The sequence below is a fragment of the Perca flavescens genome, chromosome 1 (genome assembly GCF_004354835.1).
Source record: "Perca flavescens isolate YP-PL-M2 chromosome 1, PFLA_1.0, whole genome shotgun sequence".
Classification (NCBI taxonomy): domain Eukaryota; kingdom Metazoa; phylum Chordata; class Actinopteri; order Perciformes; family Percidae; genus Perca; species Perca flavescens.
Genome location: NC_041331.1, coordinates 11,724,798 through 11,739,408, shown reverse-complemented (window position 1 = coordinate 11,739,408; position 14,611 = coordinate 11,724,798). Strand labels below are relative to the sequence as shown.

The window sequence follows — 14,611 nt, the reverse complement described above, 5'->3', positions numbered from 1 at the left end:
GGTCCATCTCCCCTGCTTGGCCATTGAGACGGCCTTGGCATGTCGCTCTCCCTCTTCCTGTCTCCTGACTTCTTCTACCACTAGCCATCTCTTCTGCACTGATGTTGCTTTGTGCCACAGAAGAGTTTTTGGGATGAGTCTGAACCCTGCCCTCCCATGCTGTACTTGTCCAATCACATCTCTGAAGTGAAGCGCAGACTTTGCACTCTGAACAGCTTCTGATGGAGTCCACTTCCTTCCTGCTACTGTAACAGTGATATTTTGAACACATTGAATGGAAATACATCCATAGGTTAAAAGATACTTAAAAATGTGCATTAAAGTATAAGCTAAAACTGCTAAGTTAAAATGCTGTAATTCATTGCACTGCTTGGTTAAAAAGATGGTCATTCATTTCTTTGAGTTAAAATGCACTATGATCTGTAGATCAGTAATCCATTGCTCTGACCTTTTCAGATAAAAGAGGCTTAACAGATAAATAGGACAAAAAGGTAATATGTGTTTAAAATGCTGTCTAAGATACCTATGAGATTATGGGAAAAAATGCATTTGAAATGACATTTTGCAGTATTTCTTTGTTTCCTTAAGTTTCTATTTGTTTCCGGGTTTAAGCACTAGCTGAGTTGTTAATCTGTGTTCGATTACTAATGCCTTGTCCGAACTGTAGGGGAATGTGTGGCTTCCGCTCGTCCATTACAACATTGGACTTGAGTGAAGCAACATCGTGTCCATGTAGTTCATTCTATTTTCCCCTTTTACAGGTGAGAATGAAGGTTGTGGGATGTTTGATCAATGAATATGTGTTTTAATTCTGTAAGGGAGTAAAATATTAGTTACTGTGATAACTCAAGCATGTGAATTTAGAAGATTGAATGTAAACGTGCTGCTCTACTGTGGCCTGCATGCGAACTGCGTCACATGAAGTTAGGTGAAGCGTGCTACTAACATTAATGTAACATCGCCGTTGCCTGTGTCCACTAGTTTCTATATTGTTTGTATCAGAATGCTATTGCTGCAGTTTAATAATAATAGTGTTGATTATACGGTGTTAAATGTGCAGAAGCGAATATTTTGTTTTAGTGCAACTGAAGTAAGATTGTAAATGATACTGCTAGTGCAACTGAAGTAAGATTATCAATTATTCTGGGTTAATAATAAATGCATAGCAGAAGTATTTTGTTAGGTGCAGCTAAGATATATTTTGTTTTGTTATTGAAAATAGTTTCACTGTTACTTACTCAAAACTGAGTTACTTAAAGGGACATTATTGTGTTTTGTGAACAGAGAAAATACATGGTTTGTTACATCTTGTAAATCTGCTACTGTGATGTTACTAAAAAAATACATTACAACATTGGACTTGAGTGAAGCAACATTGTGTCCGTGTAGTTCATTCTATCACTATCTAACACTACCACCCGGGGGGGGCCACTGTACGAATGAGTGCATCCTCAGATTCAGTTAGGGTCATGATGAGCCTTGCTTTGGTGCATTTGAACTCTTCCACGAGTCCTGTAATTGGTAATTCCAACTTGCCATGTCCATAAAGTCCGACGGAGCTTAAACAACGTGGAACTCCAAGCCACTGCTTCAGCTGTGTGCTTATCAGCCGTTCCAACTTTTCAACCTTGGTGATAGGGATCTCATACACAGTTAACGGCCACAAGAGCTAGTGAATATATTGGTATCACATGAAACTAGACGATCTAAGGAGTCCATTGATACCAACCATGTCAAGCTTGTCCATAACATGGAAAAAATAGCAAGAAAGCAAGATGGTGCTGTGTCGTGCGGTAGCCTGTTGCAGCAGCTCCTGATGTGTGTGTGTATTATGTGTTAGTTTTTTTATAGTCACTAAGAACATCTGTGTAGAGATGGCTTCTGCCAACTTTGGAATTTTTCTCTTGGTTCTGTTCTTACTTTGGACGTCTTTTGTAACTTTGTGTTACGCTCAAGGCAGCAGGACGATTGTTTACACACGCGATCAGCTGATCGCGCTGTGTCGACCTGTTCTTCTGCCGGGGGACAAGCCTGAAATACCGAAGGAACTACAGAGGAGACGCCGGGGTTGCAGAGGTGGATTAAAACGCAAAGCAAAAAAAGGAAATCAGCGATCATTATGGGGAATGTACGGTCTCTGGGAAATAAGACAGACGAACTGGCGGCACTCCGGACGTTATAGAAACTGGTAAGAAGAAAGGAGGGGGGGTTGCACTATATGTGAGTGAAAAGTGGTGCAATCCCAGACATGCGAATGTGAAGGAACGTTTCTGTAGCCCAGACATTGAACTACTGGCTGTGGGGACCTGACATGTTCAGTCGGAGGCAGGGCAGTCGGGACTCACCCGGAAATGGCGAGCAGAATGAGCGTCTCTCAAAATCTGACGAAAATCAAATTAAACTGACCTTTGTTGAGCTGAAATGAAGACAGATTCAGCAACTGCATTGCCTATTTCTCACTTAAAATGTTTTCAGAAACATGTTTCAGTGAACAATTTTAGTACAATATGAGATCGTATTCTGAAAAAGCCGCCCTGACAGCCTGGCTTTGAATTTCCGGAGAAAACAAACCCATGTGACGCGTTCGTCCAATCAGCTGCCGGTTTTCATTTCTTGGGCAACAATACAGAGTCCTGCTGCTGTGGAGACATATTACATTTCTCATGTCGGTGTCGGTGCCTCAGTGTGTTACGAGGCAGTTATTTGGACCTCGGGGACCCGACTGATCATTTTGACTGGCTTTTCTGCCGAGGGTTGGCCGTCTGGTTGGTGTGCACCGGCTATAACAGGTTTAGCTCACAGCCATCCCCTGCCTCTTCTACCACTCCACCAATCCCCCCACACTCCCTCTCTGCCTCCTCCCCACCCACCTCTCTTGCTCCCACACCTTCCCCCTCAGCCCCCTGTGGTCTGCCCACTCCCCCCACAACTACAGCACATCTCATCTCCCCCCACAGACACTTCAAGCAGTGAATTGTCATTTTCTTTTTTCACAGAACGTCCTGTCATATCAGGGTGTGAGTTTCTGGAATAGCATTCTACTGTCAGTGAGGGAAAGCACAAGTCTTTCTATTTTTAGGAGTCATTTAAAAGTGTGGTTGAGGGACATACAAACATGTGATCATGTTTAGTTAATCATTATATATCAGACTTAAAACAGAGTTAGTGTATTATGAAAAGGAACACAATTATTAGTGCAATATGGGTTGTGCAATAAGTGTCAGTATAACATGGGTTGTGCTATAGGGGTCAGTGTAATGTGGGTCAGTGCAACATAGAATGGTGTAATATGGATCAGTGTAATATCAGGACAGTTTGTGGTTTGTTCACTATAGTCGATGCTTTCCTGTTTTCTATATGTCCCTTGTTGTCCACTTTTGTTGTTATTGTTTGTTCTAACATGATGTGATCACTGTTTTTGTCCTTGTCACTTTGTATATAGTCTGCATATAGTGCCTCTGTATGTATTTATTAATTTGTGTGTAACACCAACCTGCCAGAGGGTCTGCAGATTGAAATTAGCCTAAAGCTATAATCTGGCATATTTACATTTGTGAAAATGTTCATTAATATGTATTGTCCCCTTTTTATTTCAAATAAATAAATAAAAAAGTGGCTGACCATCAGCCACTTTTCGATCTCGGCGCTACTGAACATTTCACAGCATAAATATGGCAATAAAGGACAACTGAAAACTTCAAGTGAAAAGCAGTTGAGAAGTATGACACATCAATAACTTCCTCTTGATGGTTTCTCATACTGTGAGGAGAGTCTGGTGGGTCCAAGTACACCTCATCAGTGGTCAGTCAGATTTGTAAAACATGGCAGATTCAGTGTTAGATTATCACGTTGTAAAAATACATGTACATTTAGTCTTGAATAAAGGAGAAGTGTGCATTTAACCCCGTGTGTGGCAATTACTGTAGTAATAAACATGGTTACAATTGAGTCGAGCAAATGTTAAATTTAAATTATTTATATGTTATGTTTATCTTGCAACATCATCAATGGATTCCTTAGATCATCCAGTTTCACATGAGCCCAAATATATTCACTGGCTTTACAACTGGCCCTACTACCAGACAGTAATATTGACAGGTTTAAACAGCGCTTAATAACATTTCAGACTGCCAATTCCATACAAAGACCAGGCAAAGCCCATGTTACAGGTCTGACTTTAACGAGTTAAGTTAGCATCGCTGTTCAAGCTAAGTTAGCATCGCTGTTCAAGCTGTACAAGAACGTGAACATCACTGCTGTCATAACAACACAAAAGCAAATTGCAAATGATTTGATTTTGATTTTATTAGGATCCCACATTAGCTGATGCAGAACATCAGCTACTCTTCCTGGGGTCCATACAAAACATAAAACATTATCACAGATAAGACATTTTCAGACAAAACAGTCATATAATATAAAAATAAGAGCAGTATAGCTAGTATTATTTTCTTTGCAAATATAAATATACATAGTCCTATTCATGTACTCTAATAAATATCACAATGAATACATAAGCACAGAATATAGACAAAGTTAATTTTTACAACATCTTTGTTTACATATCAACATTCCTTTGCATAGACAAAGTACAAAATACGATTACCTTAGATGTTCCTTTACTTGTTTTTTAAAGCTTGATTTATTATGCACTTTGGCGATCTCTGCTGGAAGTGAGTTCCAAGCAACCATCCCTCGATACAATACTGTACGTTGCATTGATTGTGTTCGGGCTCTAGGAACTTTAAAAAGACCTCTAGTGGCATGTCTGGTGGAGTATTTATGTGTGTTAGAGCTAAATGTAAGTTGACTATACAAACAATTAGTCATTAATGTGTCTAACAAAAGCCAGGAGTGATGCTGAAAGTCTCTCCGCAACTTTCAACCACCCAGAGATTGACATGCATGTTGTTTACATTAGACCTAAGTGGACATTGAAGGGCAAGACGAGCTGCTCTGTTCTGAAACAGCTGTAGTTTTCTTAGATCTTTTTTTGCAGCACTTGACCATATCATTGGGCAATAATCTAGATGTGATAAAACTAAAGTCTGCAGGACTTGTTAGGTCAGGAGTGGTGTTAAAAAAGCAGAGCATCTTTTTATAACAGATATATTCTTCCCCATCGTTGCAACAAGAGAATCTATATGCCTTGTCCACAGCAGTTTACAATCTACGATAACACCAAGGAGCTTTGTTTCCTCTACTTGCTCAACCGCTACATTATTCAGCATCAAATTCAGCTGAGTTCTAGAGCTCAAGGAGTGCTACAATGCACTGCTACAATGATGCTAAAAGAAAAACATAAATATCAACTTACGCGGAGGAAAGTAGATTCTGCCAACCTCTCTGAAACATGTGACAAGGCTTCTTCATAGTAATCATGCAGCCTAGTTTAACAGAGGTTGGCATCCATAAGTGTTGCATTACCGACATCTACTGGAGAGCGCTGGGATCGTCAGTTGAGACACAAGTTGTTTGTGACCACCACGTCTCAAAAGTAACCACACAAATAGAAGGAGATTTACAAATATACAGTAGGCCTATTTGTTTTGAAAAATAGTTAATTTACAAATGATGAAAAACGAGTTACAAATTAGATGCACAGCCATAGATACGTATTTGCGGATACAAATTTCTCTGCATTCATTTGTGAATTGTGTTTGTGGATACAAATCTCTCTGCATTCATTTGTGCATTGTGTTTTACAAGTTGCAAATACTTATGACCCATATAGATGGCACTACAGTAACACATTCTTAAGGGTCACATGCTTCTTTGTAACACTGGAAAAGCCTATGCTAGTGTATCCAGCCAGGTAAAAGGTAGCAGGAGATTTGTTTATATAGGCCTAATTGTGTTTTAATTATCTTTAGTTATATGCTGTAGTTATGGCTGATACTGGGGCAGGAACATCACAGAAAACCTGGAAATAAATAAAGAACTAAAAGTTAAAAGGGAAAGTGAGAGACAATGGGCAAAAAAAAAGACAATCTTTGTCAGGCAGATGGAGACAATTACAGGATTGTAAATGATTCAAAAATGTAACAGAATCAGCCCTCAGGTATGTAATATCTATATTTCATTTATGAAATAACTTTACATTACGCAATGTGGTTGTATGCCAGTAGCTGATATTTAATTACGTCCCCTTTCCATTTAGCACAGACGTTTTATTCCTTTTAGTCGTTGTTTGTGTTGGCCTATTTGCTTTTCCCTTGTCCCCCTATATGTAAAGAGATAGAACAAAAATATTTATTAATTTAATGATTAAATAAGGTAGTGTCTCCAAACTTACCTCAATTATAACTTGTCTCCTGCTAGTTGTACTACAGCACTTACTTTTCAAAAATAAGCATAATCATAATTTGTTAGTTTTGCTAAAAAAATGTAATATATGTAATAATTACAGAGAGTCATGTCTCCAAAACTACTCCACACATAGAAGCCCCCTGCTGGTTGTACTACAACACACAGTTTTCAAAAATAATCATATGCATAATTTTAGGGAATATTTATTGCTAAAAACATTTAATACGTTAATAATTACAAAGGGAAGTGTTTCCATACTTACCCCACTATAACTGCTCACCTAATGGTTGAACTATAACAATAAGGCTACTTTTAAAAAAATAAACATTTTTGGGTATATTTATCACAAGAAATATGTTATAATTACAGACAAATGTCTCACAAAATACTCCAGAGAAGGTGGTTGTACTACAACAAATATTTTAAGTAATATATATATATATATATATATATATATATATATATATTGAATTGAATATATGTTGTTGCCTTAAAACATGATTTGAGACTGAACATTTAGCAACTAAAAATCTTAAGTAAAATGTTATGCAAACAAGGTGGCAGAACAAACTTAATAATCAATATCACACATTCATTCATAATGAACACATCCAATGTTCATTTTCACATATAAAATAATTAAAGATCTGTATTAATAATGTGAATAACGGAAAAACACAAATTAAATATAACTTTTCTAGCTGTTGTTTACTTTTCTGGGTGGGGTTAATGTTATATATATATGCAGTTTTTGGCGTGGCAGTAGTTGAAATTTTGGATCCTTTAGTTTTCCAGAACTAAACCCCAAATTCACCTACAGCCTTGTTAGCTGCTGTTACACAACACACAATCCCAAGAGGTATTTTAGTTTGGTATTTGTGCTGCTGTCATTCCAAGAAACTGCGTGTGAAACCATCTTGTGCAAGTTCCACACTGAATCTACACATATATTAAATGTTTTTTGGCAAAATATATTCCCCAAAATTATGCATTTGCCTATTTTTTAAAAGTACGTGATGTAGTACAACCAGCAGAAGACAAATTATGTGTGAGGTAAGTTTAGACAAACTAAAAACCAACATTTCTGTGTGTGTGTGTGTGTGTGTGTGTGTGTGTGTGTGTGTGTGTGTGTGTGTGTGTGTGTGTGTGTGTGTGTGTGTGTGTGTGTGTGTGTGTGTGTGTGTGTGTGTGTGTGTGTGTGTGTGTGTGTGTGATATCAAGCCTAGGACCTAAAATGCCTACTTTGTGACATAGACACACAACCTCTTCCCACAGCTGGTTTGCAAATATTTGTGGAATGTAGGCTATGTGATTTACAGTGTACGAATAGTTCATCAGAACAGCCTGCCCTTCTGAGTTGTAAACAGACAGATTGCAAATACAGGGCCACATCGTAATTTCCTCTCTCTTTTCCTTAATAGAGTCAGAGACAGAGAGATAACAGTAGAAGAAGGTAGGCTACTGGAGCACTGCAGCGTATCTGGACATTTTACATCTGGAGTTCCTGAGGAAGAATGGATCTTTTGCCTACAAGGTACGCATAAGCTTTATTTTGATTGTATATTACTTTATGTTTTGCCATTATTCACTGTAGTTAGAATATTAACAAGGGTCATTAACAGCTTAACAATGTTTACTGTCAGTATTATTTTGTGCTTTTATAACACTGTCTGTGAATGGCAGTATACAGATAATTTATAAAAAATGTACGAACCTTTACAAAAAAGTGATCTCAAAGAGAAAAGGGTTAATCCTAGAAACCAGAAGCAATGCAATCTAGATGTTGTTCACGTACATGTCAACAACATTGCTTTAACTATATTTGTCTCAACACGTTTAGTGCAGGATGATGATGAGATTTTGCTGCAATGTTTAGTCAGTAAGATCCGTTAAACTGCTGTACTGTTTGTACTATGCTGATGCAGAAATATTGTAAGAAGAGTTCAACAAAGGTTCTTAATGCATTTCGATTGAAAGCATTAAATACGTGCTAAATAATAATCAGCGGTGGAGAATATCTTTAGGCGATTACATTTACGTACTTCAGTATAATTTTGAGGTCTATTTATACTTCTACTCCACTTACTTTGCATATTCCAATTAATAATACAAAACATAATCTACAAATAAATGATGTGCATTTATCAATAATTAGAATCCAATAAACAAATTATTCTGAAATGGCCCATTCTGCATACCTTTAATATTTTTAATTTAACATAAGGAAAAAAAAATACATGACTTGTAATATATTTCTAAACTGTTGTATTGCTAATTTTAATGTCTGGGTACAACTGTAACATGCAAGAAAGTGCAAGAAAAAGGCTGCCGTGTGAATGAACTGCTTTCATTTAAAAAAATAAAACAAACTTGTGTTTTGCTAAAACATAAATATAGTTATACATGTATTATATTAAATTAAATGTGTCATAATGAATGCTGTACCCTATTTCATATGTGAATACTTTCAAAAAGAATATTCTAAATTGCATATGGCTTACAGAAGTCTCATAGCCTGACAAGCCAGACCCACATCAAGAAAAAAAAAATGTATAAGCTAATACAAAAGTAATCCCTCTCACTAGAATTGTGTTGTGGTGTCTGTATCTGCAGAGACCCTCCCCTGACCCTGCCCTCAGCATGTGTTTTTGCTTTTCTTTTTCTTTCGGTGATTGGGGGACATTTGTGCGTGTCAACAAAGAGCCTTTGGGCCCCAGTGGGCGTGTACTGTTAACTCCCAGCCAGCAACAGCGTGCAGTTGTGCAGCAGCAGCCCTTCTCGATTCCAACTGCCGATTTAACCCTCATGCAGACACAAAGAAGCAGACATGATGAAGCTCTGCATTCACTCATAATACAGCACCTTCCTGCGAAGGTGTGTGTATGGATATTTGTGCTTTAGAACAATTATTATTCCTCTGAGTCACTGCTTTGTGGCGCTCCCCCTCTTAATTTACTCTGTAGTTTGCTCCACCACCACCCCTCTCTCTCTCTCTCTCTCTCTCTCTCTCTCTCTCTCTCTCTCTCTCTCTCTCTCTCTCTCTCTCTCCGTTGAGGATTGGCCAACTTTGAACCCTTGTGTTTTCTTCACTTTTAGTTTTTGTCTAAAATATTACACCCGTACAAGGTCATGCTCTGGAAGTCTCTGGCAAGATCACAAACAGATTTACCTGCAGAGTTTCATAAGAACTCATTTAACCCGACCCGTTTTATTTGAAAAGCTACCAACGAGATGTGATGAGATCATTGTAAAACTGACTCGACGCTGTCGCACCAAATGAATGCTCTTGGGGGGTTTTGTCAGGTTTCTGGTAGTGTGGTCTAGACCTAATTTATCTGAGTGTCCTGAGATAACTTCTATTGGGATTTGACACTATAAATAAAATTGATTTGAATATTTCACAGTATTAACTTGGTATTCATGATAAAGAATAAAGAAGACTTTAAAGTTACTTTCAAATCGTCTTTGTTTTAATCTTGTCTGGTTTGCCTTCCCTTTCTATCCACAGTGACTCTGCTAATTTCAGCACTGCGACTACATTTGAAGACCAAAACAACAATTGTCCTCTAGCAAAATTCAAAGATTGGCAGTCGACTGTGCTCCCGCGTGTATGCTGCTGATCAGTGTGCTGGGAATCGGGATGAATGTGTGTGTCCTGATGGTTTTCTGCCTTCATAAGAAGGCCTGCACCGTGGCTGAGATCTACTTGAGCAACCTGGCTGCTGCTGACCTTTTCTTAATGACGTGCTTGCCTTTGTGGGCTGCATATGCAATCAACAGATACGACTGGCCCTTTTCTCATCACCTGTGCTCACTGTTCCCCCTTTCTATCAACAAGAACGCCTACTGCAGCATCTACTTCCTCGTTCTGATTAGCATAGATCGCTATATTGCACTGGTGCACCCACTGTCCCATAAAGGAATAAGGAGGAGAAAATTTGCCAAACTGGCCTGTGTGCTTTTGTGGGGTTTCGGCTTGCTCCTGAGCGTCCCCACAGTCGTGTACAGGATAGTGTTATACAACTCTCAATTTAATAAAAGTTTATGCATTCTTAATTACAGAGATATCAAGGAACAGCTCCTGTTTAATGGGATGCAGAACACATTCGGTTTTATCATACCCATTTGCATCATTTCCTACTGCACTTTCATTATTATTCACTCTCTGACTAACCGGTTAAGTGAGAGGTCAAACAGTCAGAAAACGGAGCAGAAGCCCACCACTCTGGTGCTGGTGGTCCTTTTGGCGTTTGTGATTTGCTGGGTGCCGCACCACGTGGTAACGATACTGGAAACACTCCGCCAAGCTAATGTCCTGAGAGGATGTAGCATCATCGCCAACCTAGAGATCTGCCGCCCAATCTTCATGTACTTAGTTTTCTTCAACAGTGTTTTTAACCCCATCCTCTACGTCATTGTAGATAAGAACTTCAGGAAAAACTGAAGAAAACTCAGTCTGATCGACAAAAAATTGAAATTGTTAACCATTTTCACAAAAGAAAGATAAGAGAACTATTTGATTTATGTAATCTGAATTCACATTAAATAAGACCCTGCTCCATATTGTGAGGTTTGAACTCCCTCTTTGATTGGGACATACTGTAACCCTAAAATAATAAAAGAGGGAAGTCTTCTGCGGAACATAATTCGGCCTTTCTTAATAGTATCCTGAACCCATGTCTTCTCTGGACAGGCAGCACTCCAGGAGGAAAGTTAGGGAGAAGGAGGGCGAGACGTCATCACAGATGATCACATACGGCCTGACATCAACACTCCTCAATGGTCATATCAACAGACCAGAGGAAAGCGTGACCATTTTTTATGCATGGGAGAAGATGTGACTCTTTCGTTAGAAGATATGGGACTCAATTTACCGTATATGCCATTCTAACACTTATGCCCTAACTGTTGTTTCGTTAGAAATGCTTTCAGACTTCATACAATAAAACGAAAAAAGAAAAAAGAAACATCTTGTGTAAATGAACTATTTGCAACATTCATTTAATGCAATACCTGGAATGGCATAAATGCAAAAACATAATCTTTTGCTTACTTACGAATAAACTTACACCTATGTGACTGTATGAAGACATGCTCCAAGAATGATTTCTTTTTGTCAGCACTGCAAAGTTTTGACAATTCTTTTCACAATGAATAAAGTTTTTGTAGTTAAGTATAGAATTCTATAAACTCACTACAAATTCCATCCTGCAAAAGGCTGGTTGGTTTCCTTTTGAACGTGACACAAATATTAAAGTATAATATCTGTATATTGCATATCGGTTATTATTTCCATAGATTTCTTTTCCTCTGTTATGATTGTTGTTTCCAAGTTAATTGCTGAGATCTTGGAACAGAATGTCATCGCTACAACAGCGGTAAATCAGGCAGGTTGTAAACAAGCGAACACTACCAAAATGAGCAACGGTGAAAGCAGTGACATAACAATGAGTCAGACTGGGTAAGAAACACAAGCAGTCATGTGATTTGTTTAAAATCTGATAACTGGTGCTATGTTCCCAGAACTTAGCAATTAACTTAGTAATAACAATGTTGTATTGGCAACAGGAAGAGTAGCCCAAACTGTGGAAATATTAAAGTCTGGGGAGTACTAAAGATTGGGTATGTTGCACAGATCGGAGTGGGTGAGTATTTTTATTTTTTTATTGTATATTGTGTTGTTAGAAACCACAAGAGAATGAAACAGTTACTGTTGAAATACAATGTAAATCTGGATTACAATGTTACCAACATTCAAATACTTTATAGAAAATTAGGAAAAGCATCCACACTGCCTAATGTGTGAATTATTCATTTATACGAAAGATTTTTTTTGGCATTCGTTGCACGGATCAGAGTGGGCGGATGTTTTTCCTATTGATTTATTTTAACATTGGAACACCAGCACATCCGGCAAGCCTTTATTTGGTGAGCTGTGATCCCTAGATTTTAGTCTAAAAATTTACTTAAAACTAACAGCCAGCCTTCACTGTCATCTCAGTGGACAGGCTTCTTGGTGTCAACTATTTCTTGTTGCAATGTAAAATAGAGACCATCTTGCGATGGGATCACACCAGCCTCAAAGACAAATCAGGCCACGGGAGTAAAGTAGGGGGAACAATGGCCCCTTTCCTACTTCCTGCCCCCCTACTTCCAGTGACCATTGTTCGGACCACACCCAGTTTCAAACTCTGTCTTCATTTTGAGCTCAACTACACATGTGTAAAGTTTCCTAAATATTCCACAGATATGGCACTTTGCAGTGACAAAATATAGCCACAGAAATATAGCATAAGATATATATATAAACATCTGGCAAAGTACTCAATACCACCTCTTTGGTAGTTCCTGCTACAGTAGATGCCTCCAAGACCAATGATGACACACACACACACACACACACACACACACACACACACACACACACACACACACACACACACGCATGCACGCAGACTCTCAAGGTAAAAACAATCCCAGCACCACTGTCACAGCTAGTAACCAGATCCCTATTCCTATTCCGGTGCTGCTTAGCAGACTGTCTGAGCCTGCCTTTCATCAGGAGCACAATGCTTTGCCAAATTCCAACTTAATGAAACAAAAGTGAACTAATATAATTCTCCATTACCAATACCACAATGTAAAAAACACTTCATTATAAGTAAAAGCTCTGCATTCAAAAGAGACCAAAAAAAACTAGAGACATATTGGGGAGTTTTATGAGGAGGGAATGGTCAGAGAGCTCTAATGCAGTTTCAGTTCCTAACAACAGAATTATCATTTGTATCATTTTGAACCAATAATTGCAAATCAAATTGCAAAGAAATCATAATTTGGGACCGTGTCTACTAAGAAGTAATACCAAGGGTGGAAAGGGTTTATTTACTGATGCCGTTTTACTGACATTATGTTGACGCAAGGTAGATGTCCTGTGAGGAATTCTTTATTTACATCGGAAGTCATCCAACAAGCCTTTTTTAGTGATTTGTTATCCTTAGATATTACTAAATATGGAGTTATAACAAGCACCAGACCTCTCTTAGTTTCATCGGATTCTTGTTCCAGTACAAACAACACATTCTCTATAGAGCTCAACAGTGACCGCCCATTTTTTTTAAAGGGTCTGGTTCTGGAAGTGATTTTTCCCTATTCAATTGCTCCATTGACGTTTTAGAAAATGCTTAGTATAAAACGATTCATCTCATAGCAGATTGGCTTGAGATGAATCGCAACTACAAAAGTAAAAAACATTTTTAAAACTGAAAGAAAGACACAAGGTACAACACTGTGTACATAAACGATCATAGACTTCCGTGGTAGCAGCTCACCTGCTGTTCGACGATTTGCGGGTACAGAGAGCTCCACCAATCAGAGACGTCGCTGCTACGCTTAAGGTAGTGTAGTACTTCTTCATGACATCGCAAATAAAACAAGTTTTTCTTAAAACAAGGTTGATTTTATACGAACTTGTGGCTTCTACAGGAGCATAAACTTTTATTTCACAATCATGTGGCTCACGATAACTCTACCTTGGATGCTTTAGACATTGCTGGCTAATAATCAAAATCCTTATGGAGAAAATGAATGGGATTTTCACTTCCTGGACCACACTCTTGAGCTCTGGCTCTGCTTAGTGGGCTGTCTCATGGATGTATAAGAACTGGTTACAGCGTGTGAGACGGAGCACCGTTCATTCCTATGAGAGTTGCTTTGTGACGCATGAATGCATCATGGATCCAGATGATCGGCACTGCTTCCGCACTGTGTGGCCCATAGAGCAGGCGCACTAGAGAATTCCCAAGACCGAGCTGGCTACTTCAGGTTTGGCGCTCCGCTAACTTGAATGGGGATTAAATGATTTAATTGTGCAGCTCTTCTAGACATTGCAAATGTTGGACCAAATGGATCAAATTCAGTTTCTCTCGTTTCAAGGGGCTTGTGACGCTCCAAAGAATTATCCACTGATTGACAGACGTGTCCTTTTGCCATGCAAGTCTATGGGGAAAAGGTATTTTTGAGCCAGAGGGCTATTTTTTTATTTACCTCAAAGTCTGCCGCACGTCCTGGGGGCCTGGGCTGTCTGAGCCGACCTTGCCTCGAAAACAAATTTTAACTTAAAGGATGGGTCCATTATTTATTTTTTTAAATGTTTCATATGTAGCTCAGCGCAAATTCTTTCAGGAAGACCTAACAAGTAGGCGAATCAGTCCCTCCTAAGCGAATCAGCGTTGGTGGCGTTCACCTTCTGATAATCCAGTCAGGATCGGGCAAGGATCCCATAGGCCAATCACAGCGTTACGTC

General features: G+C 38.7%; 1 protein-coding gene across 2 annotated transcripts; it reads left to right on the top strand.

The window, feature by feature from the left end:
* Positions 1-631: 631 nt before the first annotated feature.
* On the top strand, positions 632-11,393 carry LOC114559663 (B2 bradykinin receptor-like). Of its 2 annotated transcripts, XM_028584454.1 has the most exons (3): positions 632-761; positions 7,731-7,843; positions 9,818-11,393. In XM_028584454.1, exon 3 carries the CDS (start codon positions 9,920-9,922, stop codon positions 10,751-10,753), a length of 834 nt encoding a protein of 277 aa, XP_028440255.1. In that variant the 5' UTR covers positions 632-761; positions 7,731-7,843; positions 9,818-9,919; the 3' UTR covers positions 10,754-11,393. The 2 variants fall into 2 exon arrangements, with proteins under 2 accessions (XP_028440255.1, XP_028440264.1); XM_028584463.1 differs by lacking the exons at positions 632-761; positions 7,731-7,843 and adding an exon at positions 9,112-9,183.
* Positions 11,394-14,611: the final 3,218 nt, after the last annotated feature.